This window comes from Streptopelia decaocto, assembly GCF_964273445.1.
Source record: "Streptopelia decaocto genome assembly, chromosome: 17".
NCBI lineage: Eukaryota > Metazoa > Chordata > Aves > Columbiformes > Columbidae > Streptopelia > Streptopelia decaocto.
This window is the reverse complement of record NC_138672.1, coordinates 1,465,438-1,491,072: the sequence shown is the minus strand read 5'-3', so window position 1 is coordinate 1,491,072 and position 25,635 is coordinate 1,465,438. Positions and strand designations below refer to the sequence as shown.

General features: G+C 57.8%; 4 protein-coding genes across 6 annotated transcripts; all 4 read left to right on the top strand.

Annotated features, from left to right (window-relative positions):
- LOC309447308 (lipocalin-like) lies at positions 1 to 2,877 on the top strand. Of its 2 annotated transcripts, XM_082067788.1 has the most exons (7): positions 2 to 163; positions 1,277 to 1,416; positions 1,535 to 1,611; positions 1,741 to 1,854; positions 2,074 to 2,175; positions 2,395 to 2,420; positions 2,677 to 2,877. In XM_082067788.1, the coding sequence occupies exons 1-6, from the start codon at positions 65 to 67 to the stop codon at positions 2,418 to 2,420; spliced, it is 558 nt and encodes a 185-aa protein (XP_081923914.1). In that variant the 5' UTR covers positions 2 to 64; the 3' UTR covers positions 2,677 to 2,877. The 2 variants fall into 2 exon arrangements, with proteins under 2 accessions (XP_081923913.1, XP_081923914.1); XM_082067787.1 differs by having other exon boundaries at positions 1 to 163; positions 1,535 to 1,854.
- Positions 2,878 to 3,744: 867 nt separating this feature from the next.
- Positions 3,745 to 6,791, top strand: LOC309447267 (lipocalin-15-like). The gene is made up of 7 exons (XM_082067695.1): positions 3,745 to 3,864; positions 4,321 to 4,460; positions 4,679 to 4,743; positions 5,039 to 5,152; positions 5,607 to 5,708; positions 5,808 to 5,829; positions 5,929 to 6,791. The coding sequence occupies exons 1-7, from the start codon at positions 3,769 to 3,771 to the stop codon at positions 5,930 to 5,932; spliced, it is 543 nt and encodes a 180-aa protein (XP_081923821.1). The 5' UTR covers positions 3,745 to 3,768; the 3' UTR covers positions 5,933 to 6,791.
- Positions 6,792 to 7,167: 376 nt separating this feature from the next.
- On the top strand, positions 7,168 to 11,391 carry LOC309447320 (extracellular fatty acid-binding protein-like). Of its 2 annotated transcripts, XM_082067805.1 has the most exons (7): positions 7,176 to 7,471; positions 7,741 to 7,880; positions 8,399 to 8,469; positions 9,079 to 9,189; positions 9,704 to 9,805; positions 10,615 to 10,640; positions 11,225 to 11,391. In XM_082067805.1, exons 1-6 carry the CDS (start codon positions 7,376 to 7,378, stop codon positions 10,638 to 10,640), a joined length of 546 nt encoding a protein of 181 aa, XP_081923931.1. In that variant the 5' UTR covers positions 7,176 to 7,375; the 3' UTR covers positions 11,225 to 11,391. The 2 variants fall into 2 exon arrangements, with proteins under 2 accessions (XP_081923930.1, XP_081923931.1); XM_082067804.1 differs by lacking the exons at positions 10,615 to 10,640; positions 11,225 to 11,391 and adding an exon at positions 9,934 to 9,976 and having other exon boundaries at positions 7,168 to 7,471; positions 9,704 to 9,854.
- Positions 11,392 to 23,912: 12,521 nt separating this feature from the next.
- Positions 23,913 to 25,004, top strand: LOC309447225 (olfactory receptor 1E16-like; the record flags this gene model as incomplete). Its single annotated transcript, XM_082067628.1, has 1 exon — positions 23,913 to 25,004. The coding sequence occupies exon 1, from the start codon at positions 24,024 to 24,026 to the stop codon at positions 25,002 to 25,004; it is 981 nt and encodes a 326-aa protein (XP_081923754.1). The 5' UTR covers positions 23,913 to 24,023.
- Positions 25,005 to 25,635: the final 631 nt, after the last annotated feature.

Genomic DNA, 25,635 nt, shown 5'->3' with positions numbered 1-25,635 from the left:
CTGGGGCACTGCGGCTCTGTCGCTCCTCTCGCTCGGCTCGGCTCAGCTCAGCTCGGTGGGAGACATGCACCCCACGCTGCTCGGCGTCCTGGGGCTGGCCCTGCTGGGGACACTGCGCGCACAGGACAGCGTTCCCGTGCAGAGCGACTTCCAGCAGGACAAGGTGACCCAGCCCGGCCGGCATCGCCTGCGCGGGGGAATGGGGTGTTTGGGGGGATCCTCACCCTGAAATGTGCAGAGATGGTGCTGCAGGTGGATTCAGGGCCAGGAGGGAGGGGCAGGGTGCCCGGGGCACCCACAGCCCCGTCGCTGGGGAACCCCCAGGGCCTGGGTTCAGTCGCTCCGGAGGGGACGCAGGATCCAGGCTGCAGCCTGTGGGGCAGGACCAAGCAGGTGTGGGGCCAGGCCACCTGCTGTGCTGTGCGGTGGCTGTAGATCCACAGGGATTTTACAGAGGGGACTGAGAACACAAGCTCAGTTTGACAGGCAGCACCGAGATGGGCCGTGGACCCCTTTCCCCAACTCGAACCCCATACAGCTGCAACCCAGAATCCTCAAAACCCCAGGGCTGCTGTACTGGGGGGGTCCCACACACCCCTCTGCCCTCCCAGCCCCTGGGTGCTGCTGTGCTCAGGGTGCTCTGCTCCCCTTGCTCCCCCAGGACAGGATCCCGAGCAGGACAGCCCCAGCCCAGCTGCACGGTGGGGTCCTGGCCCCACAGCCTGGATGTCCCACTGAGCTGGGGAGGGGCTGCACTGCCCACTCCTGCAGGGAGCCCAAGGGGTCCTGGGGGACACAGCCGCTCCGGGGGGCGATGGGGATGGAGGCACTTCCTACAAGGTGGGGGTCTGGCGTGTCCTGCACGGTTGGTTCTGGCACAGCCCATCTCCAAGGCTAACAGCTCCCTCCGGGTGCGCTGAGCTGCTGGCCCTGAGGACCGGGCTGGGATGAGCTGTGCTGGCCTGGGGCCCTGGGACTCCTCATGCCCCTGGACGGGTGCAAATGGCATCTCAGAGCCAGGCAGTCCTGTTAGCCCTCTCTGAGGGAAGCGACACCACGAGGACTGGGCAGCGAAGGGCATGTTGTAAACAAGGGCTCTCCTGGCCGCTGGGTTTTGTGGATGCCGAGAGCTGTAGGAGCTCCCTGGGGGATGAGGCCCCAGGACTCGGTCCCGCTGCAGGGCTGGGGCTGGTGGAGAGGACGTGAGCTGGGCTGGGGCTGGTGGGCAGAGACCCCCGTCCCACCCGGCCGGCGGCTGAGCGGAGGTTGTGTGCAGATCACGGGGAGGTGGTACACCATCGGCCTGGCCTCCAACTCCAACTGGTTCAAGAACAAGAAGCACCTGATGAAGATGTGCACCACAGACATCTCCACCACTGCAGATGGGAACCTGGAAGTCACCTCCACCTACCCCAAGTATGGGCATGGGGAGCGGGTGGGCAAGCAGGGAGTGCTCCCCTGGGGTACCTGGGGCTCTGTGCAGGCTGGAGCAGCCCCCAGGGCCCCTCTGACGTCCTCGTGCTGTGCTCCCCAGGGGTGACCAGTGTGAGAAGAGGAACAGCCTTTACATCAAGACGGAGCAGCCGGGACGGTTCAGCTACACCAGCCCACGTGAGTGCCTGGCTCCCAGCCCCGGCTCCTGCAGGGGCCCTGATGTGCCCCCAGCCCCACAGTCACCTGTCGCTGCTCCTGCCCTGGCCGGAGCGCCGCGTCTGAGCAGTGCCCCCCATGTCCTCGCAGGCTGGGGCAGCGAGCACGACATCCGTGTTGTGGAGACCAACTACAAGGAGTACGCCATGGTGTTCACCCAGATCTCCAAGAGCAGCGGCTCCTCCAACATGGTGCTGCTCTACAGTACGTCTGCCCTGGACCCTCTGCTGCCCCCCTGCCCCCAGCCCTGGGATGTCTTCAGTGGGAGGAGGGCAGCGTCATCTCCCAAGCTGGGGTGACCATGGGGTGGCTGGGTTGGGTCCCCCTCCTGGGGAATCTGTCCCTTGCGGGGCTGCCCGCACCCCGGGGCAGCGGGACCCCTCTGGGGGCAGGGGCTGCCCCTCACGCTGCTCTCGGCTGCAGGCCGGACCAAGGAGCTCAGTCCTGAGCGCCTGGAGAGGTTCACACAGTTCTCCAGGGAGCAGGGCCTGACGGACGAAGAGATCCTCACCCTGCCCCCCACAGGTGAGAGGCTGGAGGGCGTGGGGGTGCTGGGGAGCAGGGGCTGAGGTACCGGGGGGTTGAGAAGGAGGAGACCCTCCTGCCTTCTCCCCACTGCCCTGCGGGGCTGGCACAGGGCAACCAGGGGCTGGTGCTGGGCAGAGCCCTGTGCGGGGACCCTCGGGGGCTCAGCCATCCCCCAGCCCCTGGAGAAGCTGATCTTTGCTTTTCTTCCTCCTGCAGACCAATGCATGGCAGAAGCTGCCTAGGTGAGTGCTGCCTTCTCTGGGCTCAGACCAGCCCTGTGCAGGGGCTCAGGGGATGCTCAGAGCCGCTCCACCCTGCAGAGCCGCCATCCCCTTTCCAGCCCCCCCTGGCTGCTCCCCAACCCTGCTGGGGATCCCCCACCCTGTCTCCATGGGATGGCTCTTTTGTTGCCCCAGGCCATGGGTGGTGGGTGCCCAACCACTCGGTGTGGGGCTGGCAGGGCCGATGTCCCTCCATGTGTCTCCCTGTCCCCCCCAGCTGAGCCATGCTTGCCCCCCGGTCTGCTCCAGGCAGATCCGCCCGCTGCTGCCGCCGGAGCCCCGGGAGCACCGTGAGCCGGCGGCCGCCCTGTCCTGTCCCAGCGCAGCGCACCCCCAGCACCGCAGCAGCCTCCGCTCCCTGACTTCACACCCCACATCTGTACCTCCATCCCCATTAAAACCCTTTTAAACCCAGCCCCCTGCCCTTGTCTGCTGCGTTGTCGCGGGGGGAGCCCCGGTGGGGCGATGGGGAGGGGGAAGCAGAGCCAGTGGCCGTGGGCTGGGCTGGTGCCGGGTGTCGGGATGGTCCAGGCTCCTGGCAGGGGGCTGTCGGGGTGGGACCCTGGTGCCATGGTGCTGCCTGGTCAACAAACCTGCCTGGTCCAGGGAGAGGGAGCCCCCAGGGCTGGGACCCATGGGGGACATCCACTACCCCAGCCTCGCTGCCTCAGTTTCCCTGCTGCAGAGCAGTCTGGCAGTGTCAGCATAGGCCAGTCGCAGGGGGAGTTTATCCAAAAATGTGAGGGCAGGATGGGCATGAGCCAGAACAATGGTTGTGGGCACTGGATGTGGCTCAGCCCCAGACACCCGCCTGCTCTCCGTGCCATGAGCCCAGACCCTCTCCGGAGCAGGGTCTGTGCCTGGGAAGCCACAAACCCCGCTGAGGACGCTGGGCTGTGTCTCAAACCCAGGCTAAAACACCAGTCCAGCCATCCTGCTCCTTGGGGCAGGATCCATCCTGGCACTGCCAGGCCCTGCAGCCAGTGGGCAACAATCAAGAGTGGGGCACTGGGGTCACCCTCACGCCCTCCTCAGACACGGCACAGGGCACGGGGCACCACCCGGTCCCTGCCGTGCCCTGGGCTGGGTCTCACACAAGGCTGCATTCATTCAGGGCTGGGCAATTAGAGAGAGAAGGGGCCAACACTGACACCCAACACGGGTACAAGTTATCCCTACTCTTGTGTAACCTGTTGCATAAAGCGGGGGCGGGCAGGGGGTGCTGCCAGCGGCAGGGGCTATAAAGGTGGGTTGGGACGTGGCAGATCCGCGCAGCCTCTCCTGCCCACGTCCAGCCCCCAGAGCAAGGATGGCGGTGATGCTGCCCGGCCTGGCGCTGGCCCTGCTCTGCCTGCTGCGGGCAGGGGCTGAGGTTCCCCTGCAGCCGGGCTTCGATGCTGACAAGGTAACGGTACAAAGAGCCCACCCAGCTGGAGGGGCTGCCTGGGGCAGGGTCCCAGCTCCCGGCACTGGGTCCCCACCCGGGCAACTGCCAGGATGCAGATGACTGTGCAAAACAGGGTTAGTCCCGGCCGGCTGCTGCCCACTGTGGCCAGACCCAGCGGTGGCCTTGCTGCAGGGACACAAATACCCAGGGCTCTGATGAGCCTGAGCGTGCAGCACTTCCCCAGGGAACGTGGGCCAGATGCTGCGCCGCCTGCCCGGCACAGGGCAGGGCAAGGTGTGGGCAGGTCCCCATATTAGGCTGGCAGGTCCCCACAGATGGTGGCAGTTACCCCACCACGGGCTGGCAGGTTCCTACGGTGGGCTGTTGGGTCCCGCGTATTTGGTGGCAGGTCCCCCTGGCAAGTGACAGGTCCCCGTGGCTTTCCCAGACTCCGCTGGTGACATTCTGCCGCAGTTTGCAGGGACGTGGCATGTTACAGCTGCTGTTTCCAACTGCTCCGTGTTCATGAAGATGAAGGATCAGATGAAGTCGTCCATTGCCACCTTAAGCTTCACTCCGGAGGGAGACCTGCTTATGAATTTCACCGTGCCCATGTGAGTGCCCATCCTGCTCGCTGTGTCCCACGCGGGGCAGGGGACAATCCTCTCCCCAAGGCCGTTGGGTGAGGGGCATCGTCCCGCTGCCCTGCGTCGCCTGGTCCTGCCCGTGCCCTGGCGCATCCCCGGGCAGGCTGAGCTCCCCATGCCCACCACCCCACTGCCCTCCCACACAGTGTCCAGCCACATTTGCTGTTTCCATTTTCCCTTTCCAGGCTGGACAAATGCCAGAAGTTTGAGCTGCTCTTCCAGCAAACGGGGCAGGCAGGGCACTATGTGGGTACGTGTGGGCAGGGGGATCAGAGCCAGGGACACCCTGAAACGGAGGGTGGGCAACACCGGTCCCTGTGCCCAGGGAGCCGTGGGAGGGGGGTTTGGGCTCTGCCTCCATCTCTTGGTGAGAGGTTGTGCTGCAGGGGGTGCCCGGCTCTGCCAGATCACACAGGGGTTCCCTTCTCACATCCCCCTTGGGCAAATCTGGGGCTCAGGCCTTGGGCCCCGAACCCTGGCGGGGGCTGCGGAGGTGTCTTGGCTGTGCCACATGGTCTGACTGGGCACTGTTTGGAGTCCTTTAGACGCACAAGGGAAGAAGGATCTGCGTGTGGTGGAGACGGACTACAGCAGCTACGCCATTGTGCGCGAGCTCCACCATAGCGGGCAGGAGCTCAACGCCGCGCTGCAGCTCCTCAGTGGGTGTCACGAGTGGGGACAGGCACCCAGGGCTACGGGGGTAGGGAACCACTGGGGGGACAGGGGCTGGGGTCTCCACCACCACTTGGGTCACCACATTGGCACCCAACATGCCGGCACCCAAGGAATTCAATTTGGGGTGAATGAAACCTTGTACCAAAACTACCCCAGGTCGACTGCAGTTTGAACCACCCCAGCAGGGTGCCAGTCTGGCTGTGCACCCCCAGCCCCACCAGCTGCCCCAAACCACCCCAGGCAGGTGGATCACCCGTCCCACGGGGCTTGTGCCCCTTCGCTGCCAGCTCAGGGCAGCCGTGGGGTGTGCGGCGTCCACCCTATACCTCTGTGCCCTGGCTTTTGCCCTTCCCTGGGGTCCCATCACTGCTTGTGGGAGCCAGACCCACAGTGGGCCTCCCATGCTGACCACCCCCCTCTTTGGGTGTCTGGCTGCAGTGCGGGAGCAGGACGTGAGCCCCCAGCTCCTGCAGAAGTTCAAAGAGCTCATCCCCATCGCGGGCCTGAACAAGGACATGCTGGTCGTCCCGCCCAAGTCGGGTGAGTGCCAGGGAGGCGCGGGGCGGCACACACGGCCCCTCTGCGTGGGGACGCTGCGCGGGGGCTCAGGGCGCGCTCACCCTTCGTGCTTGTCCACAGATCAGTGCTCCGAGGCCACCAGGTGAGCAGCCCCGGGGAGCCCCCGCCTGCCTTGGGACTCTGCACCACATCAGCTTTGTCGTGCTCTAACGGCTCATCCGTCTGTCCTCCCTCCCTGCAGCTGAAAGGGCCAACGCCAGGGCCGTGTGCCCTCCAGACCTGGTGGAAATGGGGCTCTGCTCCCCCTTCCCGTCCTCCCCTGCCAGGCCCTGCCAGACCTGCTGCCCCACGCCAGGATCACACCTCATCTTCCTAAATAAATAGGTGCAGAAGCTGCCCCAGCGCTCGGTGATTTTGCTGATGGGAGCAGGGTTGCTGCCATGGTCTCCAGGCCCAGCGGTCCTGGCTCTGACCCCTCGTCTCCGCACCCCAGGGGTGTTGGTGGCTCCTCTGCTGTGTTGTTTGCTGCATGGGGAAGACAGGGAGCGGAGGATGGGGAAGGTGCAGCTGCTGGAGATGCGGGCGGTGGAGGATTGAGCTGGGCCGGGCGGCAGCAGGGGGCAGGGGGAAGGTGTCAGGCTGCCCGGCCCTGCCCGCAGTGGCTCTGGTTCATACCCAGGACACCCCATTCCCTGCCCCGTCCGCCCCGGGGCTGCCCAGGTGGGAGCGGGGCTGCGCTGCGGCTGCCCGGGGTAGATGCACGGCAGGGCTGGGACCCCCACGCCTGCCTCCTGGCCCCCTCCGTGCCCCCGCTGCCCAAGGTAGGACCATGCTGCAATGAGCCCCCAAGACAGCCAGAGCCCTTGCTCCATCCCCCTCCAGCTCCTGCGGAGCGGACAGCAGACGCAGCCTCTGGTCCCCTCAGCTGTCCCCTGCCTGGGAGCAGGAGCTCCCTGGGTGCCCAGCCAGGCATGGGGCTGGGAAGAAGCAGCACGGAGCTTTCAGGACTGTGACCCCAGGAGCCTGCCAGAGCCAAGGCACAGGGGATGTAACCCCCTGGGAAGGAGGGCACACTCCCAAAGTGACACAAATGCCTTTTCCTGCCTGCCCCACTCCTGGTGCATCCCACTCTGCAGAGCCTGGGTGCCCCAGAGCAGGTGGGTGACCCTGTGCAGGGACCACAGGGTCATGCTGGCAGTGCGTGGGCACCTGGGCACAGGCACCGTCCCAGCGGCAGCCTCGGGGCAGATGGCAGCCTGGCCAGAGGGACGGGCCACTGGTGACAGTGCTGATGTGGCCCTTACCGGGAAGGACGTCCCCACTCCTCCCGGCAGCGCCCTGTCAGCAAGCCAGGAAACAAAAGCTCTCTTTGTTCTTTCACAAGCAACTCAAGAGACTGGGAAAGTCCCAAATTTCAGTGCTGGTGCAACAGCTTTTGCAACTTCACTTCTCAGCCCTTTCCCGGATCTTGCAGGAACTTCCCTTCTTCTGTAAGACTGGACACTGTTTACCCTGGGGCGACTTCAGCCCTTTGAAGCCACCACCTTGTCCCAGCGGCGCCGGTGCTGTACCCGTGCGGCTGGGCAGGCAGCGCCGGGCGGTGGAGGGGAGGAGGGCACGGCTATAAAGGCGGCAGCGCTGACGCTGCTCCCCATCCCGCCGGTGGAGCCGGAGGAGGCTGTGGGGAGATGAGGAGCGCGGTGCTGAGCCTGGGGCTGGCCCTGCTCTGCTACCTGCATGCAGAGGCTGAGGAGCTTGGGGCTGCAGGGCTGGACAAGAGCAAGGTGATCCCTGGGGAAGGGGAGGCTGGAGCTGGGTCGCTGGTCAACAGCGTGGGGACTGGAGAGGTGTTTTGGTAACTGGGGAAGCTGCAGCCACTGCTGTCACACCCAGGTGGGGCAGTGACCCAGCTCCAGCACAGCTGCCTCAGCAGGGATTTTAGTGCCCAGAGGGGACTAAACTGTCCCAGGGCCTGAGGGTGTCCTGGCTCAGTCCCCAAGGGGGGACAGCCCCTGCCTGCTCCTCCAGACTCACAGCCCACCCTCACTGCCAGATTGCAGGGAAATGGCACATCGTCGCTCTGGCCTCCGACTCCGAGAGCTACCTCCAAAAGAAGGACGAGCTGAAGATGGCAATGGCCACTCTCGCAGTCCTGGGGGAGGGTGAGCTGAAGGTCTCCTTTGCTATTCCCAGGTAAGTGCCAAGTTCTGTTCTTCATGAGCTTCACCAACTGACCTCCTCCTTGGACCTTCACCGGTGGGTCTCCACCTGGGTGCCTCCACCCAGCACCCACCAAAGCCCTGGGCGGGGGGTGAGGCAAGACCACCAGCCCTATGGTTTGAAACAGGGGCTTGGGAGAGCTGCAGCATGGAGATCACTTCTTCAGGGCAGCACCAGCCAGGAGTGGCCCCACCACGGAGGCTGAGGCATCGCGCTGCTCCCAGCAGGGACGCAGCAGGATGATGAGGGACCCTACGGTCAAACCTTTTCCAGCCTCATTCCACCAGCTCAGAGCATGTCACCCCACGGGGATGCCTGGGTGCCAGCACTGCCAACACAGGCACCTATTGCTCCAGGGGTCTCATCTGTACCCCCCGCCATGGCCACACCATCTCATTCCTGAAGAGCGAGTCCCACGCTTGGGGCAGTGACCCAGGGAGGGGAAGGGGGGTCACATCGCCCCAGCTGGAGTTCCCTGCACTGTTTTGCAGCCCGGAGGGATGTAAGAAAAGAGAGTCAATCTACAAGCCAACAGGCGTCCCGGGTGAATACCACAGCTCTGGTGAGTGGGGGGTGCCCAGGCCCTAAGACGGGACTGGGACACTTCTTGTCATCCCTGTCTGAAGCAGCAGTTGTCCCTGGGGATATGGCCCTCAGGGGTGCCTGTCGGAGGTCCTGGGGTGGGACATCCCTTTGTGGCTGGTCACCAGCTGCAGCCCAGGGCGGGTGACCCTCCAGCATGGTGGACCCCGCGCTCCTTACCTCTGGGAAGCTGCTCTAAGACGGACACATTTAGACTGATCTTAAACCCTGGCGAAAAGCAGGGTCATTCTGAAATGGGGCTGTGGATGAATGTTCCCAAGAGATGAAGCAAGACTGATTTCCCACCAGCCCAAGTGTTGATCTGATACTGGCCGGGCTACTCCACTGTCTGCAGTGACCATTCCTGACCCTCCTGTGTCCCTGTTCCCGTTTCTCTGCCCCGCTGTGGTCTGTGGGCTCCCCCCAGCCTGCAGAGGAGCCTTAGCAAGAGTTAAAACAGGATGAGGACAAACAGGACTGGGTGGACTGGCCCTGGCATCCTGATTCACACTCTTACAGCCCTTTTGCAGTGTGGGAGTTTTCAGGAGGACGTAATTAAGTTTTTGCTTTCCTCCACGTTCTTTTGCAGACAGAGGCAATAAAACGGTGCAGGTGGTGGATACCGATGGCAAGATGTACGCAGTGATCTTTGCCTCCAGAGTGAAGAACGGGAAGACCTTGCACATGCTGAGGCTCTACAGTGCGTAACCAGTGACGGTCTGACTGGGGAACAGCTCAGAGGTGCCGGGTGCTTCACCGTGTCCCGAGGAGTCAGGGCCCCATGCGACAGACCCCTCCTCACCAACACCCTCCTGCCAGGACCTCTTGTGTGGGGCAGGAGTGGGGCAGGGAAGGGGCAGTGATTTGGGGCTGGCAGGGGAGGGCTGGCAGGGCTCGGACTTCTGCACTGTGCTGGGAGTCCCTGGCCTTGGGTAAGTCTCTTGGTGAAATACGATGAGGAGTATGGGGTCCTGCTGCAAGGGGGGCAGAAATGGTAGGGGTGGGAACCAAGAGAGGAGACACTGTGCTGATGCCAGGTCCTCTGCTTCATGTTGTCCCCTGCGAGCGGTGTCTCCTGTGCCTGGTCACCACTGCCCTCCAGGACCTGCACCACTGCCTCCAGCCTCTCTCAGGGACCATTGTCCATCCCATCCTCACCCAGCAGATACAGGGACAGGCCACAACCTGGAGCTAACTCTTGTCTTTGCCCTTAGGCAGAACCCGGGAGGTGAGCCCCGAAATCACAACGCTGTTCAAGACGATTGCGAGGGAGAAGGGCTTCACCGATGAGATGATCAAGATGCTGCCCAGACAGGGTGAGCATTGCCCAGCACTGCGTTGGGCTGGCTTGGTTGACGTGGTGGGGTCAGGACATAGAGTAGAGTAGAGTAGAGTAGAGTAGAGTGGAGTGGAGTGGAGTGGAGTGGAGTAGAGTGGAGTAGAGTGGAGTAGAGTGGAGTAGAGTAGAGTAGAGTAGAGTAGAATAGAATAGAATAGAATAGAATAGAATAGAATAGAATAGAATAGAATAGAATAGAATAGAATAGAATAGAATAGAATAGAATAGAATAGAATAGAATAATTTCAGTTGGAAGAGACCCTCAGGATCATCGAGTCCAACCTTAACCTAACCTGACCATGTCCCTAAGACCCTCATCTAAATGTCTTTTAAATCCCTCCAGGGATGGTGACTCCAGCACTGCCCTGGGCAGCCTGTTCCAATGCCCCACAGCCCTTTGGGGAAAAATTTTTTTCTAATATCCAGTCTAAACCGCCCCTGGTGCAACTTGAGGCCATTTCCTCTCATGCTATCACTTGCTACTTGAGAGAAGAGACCAACACCCTCCATGCTCCAAGCTCCTTTCAGGCAGTTCAGAGATCAGAAGGTCTCCCCTCAGCTCCTGTTCTCCAGGCTGAACAGCCTCAGTTGGGGCTGCCAGCTGGGACCAGCTCAGCCCATCACTGCCACCACTTTGTGGTCTGAGCTGGCAGGAGAAAGTGCTCTGGCTTGGCACAATGTGGCTTTCACCTTGCTCAAGTTCCTTCCTGGGTTGTCTATTTTGGGTGCTAAATGGGACCAGCCAGACCACAGCCCCACACTCAGCCTTGGCCTTTGTTTTCACAGAGGAATGCAGCGTCGATGGAGCATAGGTGAGTTGCTGCAGCGCAACATGGTGTTTGCAATGTCCTCACCTGGAAATTGCCCCCCTTGGTGCACCAGCAAGGGTCACCATGAACTCCTTGAACTACTCTGGGGGCCGAGTGGTTTGAACCTGTGCTGGAGCTTGCACCCAGGTAGGACGCTTTGGAGCTGCCCCTCGGTGGGGACCCCCAGGGTGCAGTTGCTTGGTGGTGAGCAATGGCATTTGCACCAAAATCCCTGGTTCAGTGGAGAAATGGCTGCAGAGCTCATTCAGAAGCACAGACTGGGACACCAGATCTTGCCAAAGTGACCTTGGGGTTGTAGACCCACAAAACTGGCCAGAGGCTGGGTTGGTGTCTCACCATGCAAAACATGCTTGTTGTTGGCCCACCCTGGCACATGATCTTCCACCACACCAGTACATGTTCAGTTGTAGGTGTTAGCTAGAAATCCATCACTGGAAGTGGCTCAACCTACAGATCTGGGAGAACTGGAAGAGAAAGCACTGGTTATGGTGGAGAGACCTCCCGAGTCCTGTCAGTTGGCCTTGTCACCTCCAGTACTCAGCCCACCTCTCCCGGCTCTTTTCTAGGAGGTGGTGGATGCTTTTGTTGAGCAATGCAAGACCCATGGCCTGAAGCTCCAGCCTGCTGCTCTGCTATCATCTCCTGAGCTCAATGGCCAAGGCTCTGACACATCTCCTGCTCCTCCAGCACAGAGTCCCTGCTTGTTGCCAAATAAACAGAAACTCATCTTGGAGCTTCATGTAACTATCTGAAGAGAACCTGGGGTGCTTGGGCATGTGGCTCCTCTGTTGTCCTCCTGGGGTCTGTGGATGATGAATAGCCAGGGCTGAGTTCGCCCAAATGGGGGCATTTCTGGAGCCCACTGAGACTTTTCCTCCTGGGTGCCTCCAGCGGGGAGGCTCATGGCCCGGCAGAAGTGAGGCAAGGGGCGCATTGAGGCTGGAAATCCTGCCCGTACGAGGGGCTGGGTGGAGAAAGGCTGTGGGACTTGGTCACAGAGACTGAGGTTGGAGTTTGGAGGGCTGTGACCACCACCGTCCAACTCAGCTCCTGTCTGCTCGCCCTGCTGTGATCGCAGCCCCCTGGAGACCCATCACCCAGCAGCTCAGGCTGGGCCTGGACAGGGGCAAGACTCTGCCGTGGGACCCATGGTGCTGCAGGGCTGGTGGGAGGTGGGATGCGGATGTCTGAATCCTCTGGACCCAAACCTGGAGAGCTGGTGTGGGGCTGCACATGGTCTCTAACCCCGGGCACCACACAGAGAAAGCCCACCCTGGAGTCAGATTGTCTGCTGTGAATTTATATTTCTGAAGTTGCAGTCCATCCTTCCCTTCCTTCTCTCTTGAGCTCCTCAAATCCACCCAGAAGAAAAGCCACAACCTGCCCAGGGTAAACAGTGACCACAGCAAAGCTCCTGCATGCTCATCTCCAGGGCCAGGGCAGTGCTCACAGGCACCAAGGTCTGTCAGGGTATGAAGCCCCTTGTTCCTCTCCTGGGAAAGGAAGTTACTCCAAATTCCTCTCTGCTGGCCTTCGCACCTTGTCCATCCCTGGTCAGTCACCCGGGTGTTTGTTTCAGCCTGGGACCTGCCCCGCTGCCGTGTGACAGTGGCAGGGACCAAGGGAAGCTGTCCCAGCAGCTGAGTGCCTCGTGATGTTCCCAGGTGCTCCTGCCTCCTCCCAGGCACTGGGAAATACATCTGGGAAACTGCCTCTCCTGATCTTGGTACTGAGTGGGGATGGGAGATCAATGTGTCCCAGCAGCAGCGCAGCAAGGGACCTCACTGGGACTTCCCAACCCAGTGTCATCTCCGGCCTCTTTGGAAGGAGCCCAGCACTTCCAGCAGGAATTCTGTGTTGCTGTACTACTGTTCCACGAGACCTGGACAGGCTGGAGGTGTGGGCAGAAGTTTAACATGATGATGTTTAACAAAGGCAAGTGTAGGGTCCTGCACCTGGGGAGGAACAACCCCCGGCAGCAGCAGAGGTGAGGGGTGGACCTGCTGAAAGCAGCTCTGCAGAGAAGGACCTGGGAGTCCTGGTGGACAACAGGGTGACCCTCTGCTCTGCCCTGGTGAGGCCACATCTGGAGTCGTGTCCAGTTCTGGGCTCCTCAGGTTATGAAGGACAAGGAATTACTGGAGACAGTCCAGCAGAGGGACACAAAGATGCTGAGGGGTCTGGAGCATCTTTGTGCTGAGGAGACACTGAGAGAGCTGGGGCTGTTCAGCTGGAGAACAGAAGCTGAGATGGATCTGATCAATGTGATCAATGTGATCTCAGGGTGGGTGTCAGAGGATGGACCAGACTCTGTTCAGTGGTGCCCAATGACAGGGTGAGGGGCAACGGGCACAGACTGAAACACAGGAGGCTCCATGTGAACATGAGCAGAAACTTGTTTGCTGGGAGGTGCCAGAGCCTGGCCCAGGCTGCCCAGAGCGGGTGTGGAGTCTCCTTCTCTGAGACATTCAAATCCAGACGGACACATTCCTGTGCAATCTACTCCACGTGTACCTGCGTTAGCAGGTGGGTTGGAGGAGATGATCTCCAGAGGTCCCTTCAGCCCAAACCAGGCTGTGATTCTGTGATTCTCCCCAGCCGTTTGGACTGAACAGTTCAATATTTGCTGTGCTCCCAAGAGCACTGGTCCCACACGCAGGTTTGCCTCGAGGCTTGTTTTTGGTACATGTATCGATGTAGATGAAAACATCCTGCTGCCAGCAACACCCTTCGCCAAGGTCTTTGTGTGACAGGGAGTCCTGGTGTCTCCACATCATGTTCCAGCCAAATATTTCCTTCCTGCCATGTGCAGGCACCACCCTGCCAGACAGCGTGAGATCGTTTCTCTTTGCCACCAGCATTTTCTGCTCCTCCTTTTGTCCACCCATTTTCTCCCCGTGCCCCAGGGCAGGATGCTCACAGGCTGCAGCTTCTGATCTTTTCTGGGTGTGAGTCTCCTCCACGCAGAGCAGGCAGGGGGTCCCCACCTCAGCCCCCATGGCCCCTCAGCGGTCCCATCAAGCCTGTCCCTGTACCTGCTGCTCCCCGGACGCTGTGCTCCTCTGCCAGCACCTGCCTTCAGCAGCTGGCGGGTACAGGGGCAGAGAGAAGCACGCAGGAACAGGGTGTTCCCCCAGCAAACCAGGCTAGACGACATTGTATATTTAAAGACATGGGACTTTTTTTTCCTGGAATGTTTCTAAGGGTTTCCCAGGTGGCATCCTGCAGCAAGGAGCTTCACCACCGTCTCTACAATCCCTTTTGTTTCCCACCTGCAGCTCCTTTGCTGCTGCCGTGGGAGTGTGGGTGAGACGGGCTGGCCAGGACCAGGCTGGTGCAGCGGGATAACCTGTGTTCCAACGGGCTGCTGGAGAGAGCAGAGGGGTGTTGGGGCAAGGGAGGTGCTGACCAGCCTTTGTGTGTGAGGAGCAATTTGGAGACATGCAGCTGATGGTTGTGGTGCTTGCTGGTCACGTGAGACTATTGTCTCTATTCTAGATCTGAAATCTTTAACAAGTCTCTTTGCTCTCCCAGTTATGCCTTTCATCCTCTCTCCCCCTCTGCTCAGGCCAATGTCCCTGCTGGGGTTGGGTGACCAGACCTGGACCTCCGCCCAGCTGAGAGGCGCTGGGTGCAGCTCACATTTACATGGTGCCTTGTCCTGCTCCTCAGCCTTCTCCTCATGCTGCCACCTGCTGCATGCGGATGAGATGGTTTAAGAGATGTCAGCTCCCTGGGTGATCTTCCTCTCTCTTTCTGTCCCTCAGCCATTCATTCATCCAAGTGAGGATCTTCCTCCCCAGCCTATGGCAGTTTGTCCCCTACAAGGGTTTTCGTCAAAGACCAGCTGATCAACACCCATATCTTGTTGACTCTTCCAGAAACAGCATATCTGAGGTGTGATTTTCCCATGCGAAAGTTCAATTCAGTCTCCTCTCATAGAATCATAGAATTGTTTTCGTTGGAAAATACCTTTAAGATCATTGAGTCCAGCCGTTAACCCAACGCTGCCAAGTCCACCACTACCCCATGTCCTGAGAACCTCATGTCTGTCTGTCCAACCCTCCAGGGATGGTGACTCCAGCACTGCCCTGGGCAGCCTGTTCAATGCCCCACAGCCCTTTGGGGAAGAAATTGTTCCCAGATCCAACCTCAACCTCCCCTGGCGCAACTTGAGGCCGTTTCCTCTGCTCCTGGCGCTTGTTCCTGGGGAGCAGAGCCCGACCCCCCTGGCTCCAAGCTCCTTTCAGTCAGTTCAGAGATCAGAAGGTCTCCCCTCAGCTCCTGTTCTCCAGCTGAACCCCCAGGTCCCTCAGCCGCTCCATCGCACTTGTGCTCCAGCCCCTCACCAGCTCCACTCCCTTCTCTGAACTCATCCACTTTTAATTTCTCCATACATCACCCATGTCTGCCATTTATTACAGCATTTGTGAGTATCTGCCCACACTGCATAGAAGATCTAGTTGTCTGTTGTCTCTTTACCTCTGACGACCACTTTAAAAGGCAGGATATTTGCTTCTTCTGATGCTCTGGTGAAAACTAGAGTTGGCAAAGGTGAGTCTAAGCAGCTGTGAAAAGCTTGAGTTTCACACCTGATTTACTAAATGACTGAATGTCATCTCCTCTGCCTTACTGCTTGCTCACACTGCTGCGCTGGCAGCACAGACCTTTCCAAGTGTTTGCAAAAGAGATGCTCTGCCTGGGACCCACCAAAGCTCCTCCGCAGACAAGGCAGGTGCAGAGTTTCTTCACTTTTTCTATCAGCTTTTTTTCTTCGAACACTCACTTTGAATTTGACTCGCTACAGGACAAACATTCCTAAAGTTAAAATTCTTCACCCTGGTGCTTTTGAAGAAAGGAATATATATAAATGCAGATGTCATTCCTCAGAGTAGAGGAGCAACGGGACAAATTGTGGCATCTTCGTTGTTTGTCTTATGTTGTTGTTAGTTACATTACCAGGGTCGTTTTACTGTCTTCACGTGGATGCAGCTTCAGCAAGTTTAAGAACATCTATCGTATTTCTGATCAGCTCCTTTAAATTGATTTAATCGTGCTGGCTTCCATTTAGGCATTCCCTTTGCAAAGTTGTTTAAGGTTTGTATTTGCTAACGTCAGCTTAAGTGCTCAGAGAGAAGCTAAGCTGGTCTTTGCAGACAATCTCTGTGCCATATGTGATATTTAATCCTCTTGACTTTCCATTTTTTCCCCTTTTAAATGAGACTGTATCGGATCGTCTCTGGTTCTGCCTGTCACGAGAACCGCGTTTTGATTTCAGCCACGGGCAGGTCCCGCTCGCTGCTCAGGACCTGGGGGGGGTCTTGGCCACCCCAGAAACATGAGCCCACCAGTGCACATCCAACCTGCCCGGAGCAACCAGATGTAAGAGCCTCGTGAATGTCCCTGTGTGTGTGGCGGCTGCCAGCACTGCCGGCACCAGCTGCTGGTCCGGTCACCACAGCGGGAGTTGCTCCAATAACATCAGGTCTTGTCATCCATCTCAGGTGGTGCAGAGTGAGACCACGGGGTTCCCGAGTGTCACCTGGTGGACGCCACCCCAGCTGAGCCTCCCCGACCCTTTGGGATCTGGGTGATGGGCATTGGCTCTTGACAGCACAGGCATAAATGATTCAAATTCCCACCGGTCAGAAGCGAGTCACCTCTAAATTGCCAATTACTACTCATAGACACCTTCTGCTCTGAGCACCACAGAGGAATAAACACTGTTTTTTCTCCCTGGGACTAGAAGCCCCTGTAAGGGGCAAATAGAGCTCCTGTCTCCAGTGGCACAAGCTCTCTGGGGCCTTTTCAGAAGTTAAGACTGCAAAAGTTTAGAAACTTTTAATGACACCAGCTGAGACCCATTAGAAGTGAAGGAAAGAACTTGGTGCTGTGGGGCAGCAAGGTGCCCTTGTGGCCACAGCTTAATGAGGCATTGGCACCCAAAACACAACTGGCTCCAGATATTCCCACTTCTTCCAGGTGTTGGAAGCTGTTGAAAACACGTGGCTATTTTCACCCTGGATCACCTCAGGACATGGTTTGGCTCCATGGCTGATCCAATGTGGCTGATGGGAACTGTCAGGTGCCCTGAAGGTGGGAAGCAACGTGGCTGGGACTTCCCAAGCTGCCAGGGCCAGCATCTCCAGAAATGTGTGAAGGTGCATCAGTCCCCACAATGCCCAATGTCAGTGACAATGTGCAAGCTTCGGGGCTGTTATACCAGAGCTGACATTGAGAGAGGCCTGAGCAGCCCCCGGAATGGAGCAGCACAGAGCTCCTGACGTTCAGCCAAGGCAAATGCAAAGTCCTGCTGCTGGGCCGGGCTGATCCCGTGCAACTGGGCAGACTGGGCCTGCAGGGAGACAGCAGCATTGCAGGAAAAGCTCTGTGTATCTGGCAGGTAACAAGCTGAACATGAGTCAACAGAGTGCCTTTGCAGGAAAGGCAGCAGAAGCACCCAGGTCTGGGTTAGCGAAGGGCAGACATCACCCGACAGAGCACTTGTGAGACCGCGCTGGGAGAGCTGGATCCAGTTTAGGGCTCCCCAGCACGGGAACAGCCCTGACTAACCACAGAGAGCCCCGTGGACGACACAGAGCTGGTCAGGGCCTGGAGCACAGCAGGTACCAGAGAGGCTGAGCAAGGGATCTGGTCTGCAGAAGAGAAGGCAAAGAAGACATCTGTTTGCTGTCTTCATCTGCCTTGGAGGATCTGGAGAAGATGCAGCCGTGCTCTTCCCAGAGTGGTAGGATGAAGGGCAACAGGCACGAGCTCTAACACAGCAAACTCCAGTAAGACAAAAGGAGAAAGTTCCTCATCATGAAGGTGATCCTGCACTACAGCAGGTGTCCAGAAATGTGGTGGAATCTCCATCCTTGGGGGTATCCAAACTGAGGTGGACAAGTCCCTGAGCAGCCTGCTGTAACTTTAAAGCTGGTCCTGCTCTGAGCAGGAGCCGGACCAGAGAACCCTGAGGTGCCCTCCAGCCAAAATCCTCCTGTGGTTCCCCAGGCCATGGAGATGTGCAAACAAGATGGATAACGAGGAACCCAGCTGAACACAGACAGCTGAGCACCCGGTGCTCATAGAAATTATTTATTCATGGGTGACCACCCATAAATTAACTATAATTTTGGCCATTACCAGGGAAGATGCCTCCTCCAAACATGTGTGCTCTCAATGTGCTCTCGGCTCGCCTCCCCGCCCCTGTGGCCACCCCCTGTGCCAGGCAGAGCAGGGAGAGGCTGTGGTGAAATAGGAGGGAGACTCTGGGCTCCAAAACACACTTGTGTGCAGTGGAAATGGGAGGAGGGGTTGGGTTGGAGGGGCAGGGAGCAGTGCCACATCAGGGGGCCGTGCTCCTGGTTCTGGCCAGCATGCCCATTGCTGTCACCTCCCCAAAGACATGGATGTCCTCCCGCCCCATGCTGACCCTTACAGATTGGTACATCTGAAGGAAAAGTTCCTTGCGGGTTCCCGGATTTCTCAGAGGTGGAAGGTCTCAGAGCAGCTGTTCAGAGAAACAATACACCTTACGTTGCTAGAACTCCGTGAGTCACTCAAGTCTAGATCAGCTCATCTAGAAGAAACCAAGGTTATCCAGCAAAGCTAGGATGTCACAGAAGTGGAGAAAAGCTAGAAGAGCAAAGCACAGGCTGAAGAGCCAAACTCTGACCTATTCCTGGACTAAGGCTCTTGCTTAAAGATGTTTCTGAACCACTTTATCTGTAGAGCCCACCACAGGACCACTCCTCTAGGTGTCTTTAACTGCTAAGAAGTTCAAAGACAACTCCAGACCTGCCCCCCCAGCCCTGGCCGCTGGAGGTTTGGGGCCCTCAGGGGTATGTCCATGGTCACTGTCACATCGTGTTCCCTTGCAGTGTGCTTCTCTGCTCCCGCAGCATCACACAGCACTGTGCCTGTGTGGAGCAATTATGGAGTCTGCTGTAACAGGGGATCTGTTCCCAGGTGCCTGCCAGGAGCATATTGAAATCACCCCTGCGTCCCAAACAGCTGGTGCTGCCAGACACGCCTGGTGTGAAGAGAGAAAGCATCTTCAAGGTAAGCTGTGCAGGCACTGGGTCACCAGTGTCCCCAACGGCTGTGCAGGTGAGTGTTTGAGGGCAGGACAGCTGGAGGATCACAGAATCACAGAATCCCAGAGTGTCAGGGGTTGAAGGGCCCTGGAAAGCTCATCCAGTGCAATCCCCCCATGGAGCAGGAACACCCAGATGAGGTTACACAGGAAGGTGTCCAGGCGGGTTGGAATGTCTGCACAGAAGGAGACTCCACAACCTCCCTGGGCAGCCTGGGCCAGGCTCTGCCACCCTCACCAGGAACAAGTTTCTTCTCAAATTTAAGTGGAACCTCCTGTGTTCCAGTTTGAACCCATTGCCCCTTGTCCTGTCACTGGTTGTCACCGATAAGAGCCTGGCTCCATCCTCCTGACACTCCCCCTTTAAATATCTGTAAACATTAATGAGTCAGCCCCATGCCAGGGTCCTGCAAGGTCAGCTCTGCCCAGCTCTGCCCAGCTCTGCCCCGTGTCCCCTCCACAACCATCAGACATGGGTGTCCTTGCAGTTCCTCTCGTGGCCCAGCAGCCAGATGAGGACCTGGGTGCCTGGTACAGGTCTCAAAGTGCACAGCACCGGCACTCTGCTGCTCGCAGCACGGCAGGAGCCCTGCGCTCCCGCAGACCCGCTCTGCCGGGCTGCAGGCTGCCCTCTCCGCCGGTGCCGCGCATCCCTCCCGGCAGCATTCCCGCTCTGCCCAGCCTGCGGCTCTGCGAGCACAGCGGGGCCGCGGCGTTGGCCCGCGCTCCGCACACAGCAGCGCCCATCAGCTGCTCCCGGGTCCACCTTGAGCTCAGTCTTCTCATATTAGATTTGATTGCGAATCATATGCAATTTAATTAGCAGAAAGGCAAACACACTTCCAATGACTGGCTGATCACCCAGCTAGTGACTATCAGATCAACAGATTTAAATGCGAACCCCTACAGTTATCAGCAAATGAAGTGAAGACGCCACTTGCATCCCAGTTACACACCATCTTTGAGATGTCCTCTGCGCTGGCTCCTGGGCTGCAGGGCACTGCGGGGGCACATGGAGTCTGCTGAGCCTCATCCCTCCCGCCCCTCCAGCCACCAGTGAGGAAACTGGTGCCACAGAAGCCAAGCTGGTGTTCTGGTAGCCCAGACTGCGGTGCTGCCCCGGGAAGAGCAGATCCTGGGTGTGCCCTCAGCTCCGGGGAGGCCACGGGGTGCAGGGAGGGCGCTGGGGTGGGTGCCCCTCGTGCCGCATTTGTCTGTGTGCCATCTGCCAGGTGAACCAGCAGGTAGTTTTCCACCTCTGCTTCATTACATCAAGGCTCTGTGGACACCTATGTATACTTAGAAGAGATTCATTTTAGGTAAAGGGAAGTTTTAAACAGTGACAAAAAAATTTAGGAACCAAAATCCCTCCGGCCTTTGCCCCATGAAAAGAGCACTTTGAGCACCAAACCTCTGAGAACTCACCGTGTGGGACCTTGACTCCTTGTGCAAACCCTGGTGCACTAGATCTAAGGGGATGATCCCTGGGTCCAAGTCATTTTTGAGCCGGGGTTTGAGCTGCCAGCTCCGCAGGTGTGTCCGTGCCGGGTCACCCACAGCAGCATGCCCCAGCAAAGCGCTCTGCTCCTGGTGCTGCAGTCGTCTCCCTGCTTGACTTTGCTTCTCCAGGCTGAGCGCGTCGTGCCGTGTCCTCCCCAATGGCCTCTCCCCTCTCCGGCCAGCCTGGCTCAGCTCTCTTCTCCCCCAGTGCCTTCCCGCCCCTGCGCACCACCCAGCGAGGACTCACTGAAGTGCATGTCACAGAATCAGGATTTTCCCACGTGGGCTGGAAACCTTTCCTGCTGTCCCCAAGACCAGTTTGGCATTCTGTGCCACATTCACGACTTGTGACTGCTCTGGGCTGACCCGGCCACCGTGTCTCCATGAGGACCCTGTAGGCAGGCAGACTGCTCTGCAGTCCCAGGGCTCCTGTACCCACCCAGTTTCCTTTCTCTTTCTTTGCTCTCAAGCCTTGCAAACACCCGATGCTGATTCCTCTTCTCCCATCCAACCTCGCCCATCACAAAGACACTCTGCACACTCGCTGCCGGAGCAGCACCGTTCATTCCTGCTGAACTCAGGTGCAGCCACGCTCCCCTCCCGCAGCCCTGCTGACATGGAGCAGACCTCTCAAGACCCTCCTCCCTCCTTGATGCTGCTGTCCCCATGCCCTTATGTTGTCACCAGACATACTACCTTTACCAGAAATTGTCATTGTCCTCCTGGAAAACTGGGAGTGGGTGATGTCTGAGCTCCAGGCACCAAACTGAGAAGCACTGCGGGGCTGTCTGTCCTTCAACATGGCATATATAATACTATAAGTGATTTTCAAAGTTTCCCTTCACCTTTCAGTGCAGACTTTGCTTACTACTTTTCAGGCTCTTTTCTTTCCTCAAAGACTTTCCACTCTTTCCCAATATCCTCCTTGGTGTACATACACTGCTCATTTGCTAGGGGAGAATCCCTGCTCCACCAGCCTCTTCCTTACTCTTGAGAGGGAGTTCTTAGTTAGGTTTTGCACCTTTGCTTTCACAAAATTCCAGCTCTTTTCTACTTTTGCATGCTTGACTTCCCAACTGTGCCCAGCTGCAGTCACCAGCTCTCCTCACTTGTCCTGATTTGTGCTTGTTCACAGTCACAGCCAACCTTCCCATTTATGCAAAATGGCTCTGACTCATGTCTACCCTAGCTGAAGCTATTTTCTCAGATAACTCTTCTAAAAACAGCCGACTTTTCAGGAATGGGTACAAAAAAACCCACCAGCTCACATCATGCTGTAACCTAGTGAAGACATATGTGAAATGTCATATCCAAGGATATCTGGACTGACCATTGCAGACAAAGCTGTGATTTGTAACCCTCCTCCCCCACAAAAAGATACTCTTCCTGGAACAATTTTTCTCCTGGGGCTTTGTCCTCACCCCATTCTAGCTGGGGGATCCCAGCATGGTCCAGGCAGACCTTCCTTTCCCTCCTTCCCAGGGCGATTTGGATCCAGGAAGATCTTTTGATGGTGTCTTTCACTGTCTGGTGCTGTGCTACCTTTCCTCCTTGACTCCCTTGCTTGCCTTCTCCTCCTGTGATCTCCATGGCCACTGCTCCGGTCACACGAGCTGTTTGTCTGACCTCGGGGAACATCTGCTGCCATGGATGGCTCCATGTAGTAGTCTGAGTTGTTCCTCTGTACCAGCTTTGAATGAGGCCACACTTGTTTGTGTTATTTGGACTGGGTGAGCTTTGGGGGTCCCTTCCAGCCCAGGCTGTTCTATGATTCTATGAAGTCAAGCAAAGCTGACAGAGCCAAAAATGCATCTCGCTGGTGCTTGGGCAGTGGGGACCCAGCTTTCCCCCATCTCCCCCCAGAAGGTTGATCAGGGGTGCTGGTGGAGAGGTGGGCTGGTCATGAGAACCTCATCCCCACCAAAGAGGTTTTGCTACTCTTTGGGCTTGTGCAAAGCTGTGTGACAGCAGCGTCAGCATGGCCACTGCCCTTCAGGTGCTACAGGAAAGCCCTGGGAAGGACATATTTGAAAAACATCTGCCCAAGCATCCAGAGTAGGGGCCCATGTCCTGCTCTCCAGCACACGCTCCCCGGGTGGGATCCTGTCCTGCTGCAGAGGGAAACGTGGACTCTGCTCATTGCTCTGAAATTACTCAGGTTAATGGTTGCACTCCATGATCTTGAAGGTCTCTTGCAACCAAAATGATTCTCTGGTTCTGTGATTTCCCATGGACCACCTGCTCTTCCTGAGCCAGAGAAGACACCAGCCTTTTGCTGCCCACACCGCTTTCCCAGCTGCTCTAAGCACCACAGGTGCTTCCCATCCCTCTATGGTTTTGCCCTTGTGTCCCAGCTCCTACCCTTCCAGCACACCCCAAACCAACATGGAGGGTACATGCCTCTGCTCCAGCCTCCACTCTCTTCCTGGAGTCAGATCCCCGAAGGTCTCTCTGCTCCCACTGGCGTGGGTCCCTGCATGGGAGGTGTCCATGGGGGCTCCCGGTGGCTCCAGCACCCCAGCCCTTCTCGTGGCACCGAGCCTTGGGCTGGCTGGTCCCCCTCACCACTCACACGCCCCCCCTAACTGCTGGGCACCAGGACAAACCCACAGCCCATCCCTGCACCTTTGGGCTGTGGAGCACATGCCCACCATGGCGGGGTTGTCCTTGTTCCCTCTTGGGAGGAACCTGCAACGTCATGGAATCAGAGAGTCAGACAATCATATTGGTTGGAAGAGACCCTTAAGATCATCGAGTCCAACCATAACCTAACTCTGGCACTAAACTGCGACTCTAAGAACCTCGTCATTTGACGGTGCTCTGTTCCCCTCAGCCTGGCACCCATCTCCTCTTCGCACCTGGTAGATGCTCTCGCGCCTGTCCCTGGAAGGACCTGGTGACAGCTCTGGCAGCTGCTTGTATGAACCTCCGATCATCTCCTTATTGGTTTTCCTGCAGATTCAGTACTTGTAGGTTCACACTCAGAATCTTCTGTATCTCATCTTCATTTATTCCTGAGCTCCAGTTTCATGTTAGTTTCAGAGTCTTTCCTTTTTCCTTAAAGGTAGTGGCTCTGCTTTTCCTTGTCACCCTCAAGCCTTTGAATTACACTGTCACCTTCAGGTGCCTTTCCGGTCCTCCTGTGATCTCTCAGAGGTCCCTCCCTTACTTTGCTTTCTACGTGTGAGCATGAAGCTAACATCTACATTGCAATATTTGCAAGCAGACACCTTTGTCTCTAACTCTTATCAAACGTTTTTCTTTGGAGGGGCATAAGGTCTGTTCCTACAATCAGTGCTGGAGAGGGGAAGCAAGAGATCTTTCTGTATCCTCGGTGATGGTGTAAACATATTTTTCTTCCATGAAGGGCAGCAGCTGTTCAGCAAGGCAGGGTCCAACCTGCCACGTTTATGGGATCTTCAGACCACACTCCAGTTGAAGCCCAGGAAACCTGGAGCAGGGCGAGGAGCTGCTCTCCTCCACTCTCATTTGACAGTCCTTGGGGTCTTTACTCACCACAGCGGTGAGGTCCCAGCTCTCTCTGATGTCCTTCAGGTGACACAGAGTTGGGGGTTGCCCTGAGGCTCAAAACCCTATGGGCCGAGGCTCACCACCTGCCCCACAGATGTGTCCCCTGGGTGTGAGGAGTGCAGGGGACACAGCGCCAGCCCCTGCACAGCAGAGCCGAGGGCTGGTGATCTCCACAGCAGGGTTGAGCACTTCACTCTTCTTCTACCTGTGCTTGTCTCCTCCTGCTCTCCTCGTAGATGAGCCCTGAACCCCTGCAGCAGGGAAATCTCAGCAACCCCACGATGTTCCTTCTCCTGGGGTTCTCCAGTGCTTACAGAGGATGGGTGACCCTCTGCCTCTGCTTCTCGCTCATCTACCTGGTGACGGTGCTGGGAAACCTGCTCATCCTGACCCTTGTCTGGCTGGACACCCACCTGCACTCCCCCATGTATTTCTTCCTGGGCCACCTCTCCTTCCTGGACATCTGCTACTCCTCTGTCACCCTCCCCAAGATCCTCAGAGACGCCTTCTCACCACAGAAGACCATCTCCTTTGTGGGCTGCATCATGCAGATCTACTTCTTCCTTTGCTTTGGTGGCTCTGAGTGCATGCTCCTGGCTGCCATGGCCTATGATCGGTACCTGGCCATCTGCCACCCCCTCCACTACCCAGCACTCATGAACAGGAAGATGTGCCGCTGCTTAGTGGCTGTTTCGTGGTTGAGCGGCTCCATCTCGTCTCTGATCCAGGCCTTCCTCACATCCCGCTTGCCCTTCTGCAGGTCCAACAGGATTGACCACTTGTTTTGTGAGATACCCTTCTTGCTGAAGGTGTCCTGCAGCCCTAATGCTCCTCTCAACAAGGCTGCCTTATATGTTTTTGCTGGGACTATTGCAATGGGCTCTTTTCTCCTGACCGTGGTGTCGTACGTTCACATCATCGGCACTGTCCTCCGGAGGGGTGCAGGGACGCACAGGGCATTTACCACCTGCACCTCCCACCTCATCGTGGTGTCCCTGTTCTTCAGCACCGGGGCTGTCGCATACCTGGCACCTCACTCCAGCGACTCCACGGAGACGGACGAGGTCCTTGCCCTGCTGTACGCTGTTGTGACCCCCATGCTCAACCCCATCATCTACAGCTTGAGAAACAGCGAGGTCAAAGGGGCCATCAGGAAAGCCCTGTGCACAGGGGTGTCACCGGTGTGCACTAAGGGTTTGGGCACCACTGTGGAGTGACCCCCCTCCCCATGCCAGGGATGCAGCTCTTGGAGACACAACACACAAGGGCTCTGGGGCTCCGGGTCGGGTGGTGCCGTGTGGTGCTGGTGCACAGTTCGGTGGCTCCTCGCTCTTCCTCACCAACACATCAGTGCTCAGGCCCGTTGTCGCCAGGGGGACCCGTAGGCTGGGTATCTACCTCACAGCAGGGTCTCCCTTTGTGCCTGGAAGCCTCTGGCACAGCTGGCGTCAGTTCACACCACCAGCTGCAGAAAGCCCAGCTCACACAGGTGTGACCCCAGGGACATGCGCTGTGTGTCATCCCAGGAGAGGATGAGACAATGCAGAGCACTGCTGAGGTCTTCCACCTCTGGAACCGGTGGCCGAAGGATGACACACAACATCCCATGGAGACCCGAATAGATTAGGAGTGGATTTTGTAAAATTGCTAATTGCTTGGCCACAGGACCCGCCCCAGTAAGTAGTTCTGGGAACTTTTTTTCCTAAGAAATAGGTATTGCCCAGGTAGAGGAGTTTTAGTGGCCATCCACACGCTGCCCCTGATGGGACAGTGCCCTTGGTAAGCCTTAATTTTGTTAATCTTTTATCTAGATCAGGGCTTTGCCAGGCTTTCTGGAAAGAGCTTTAA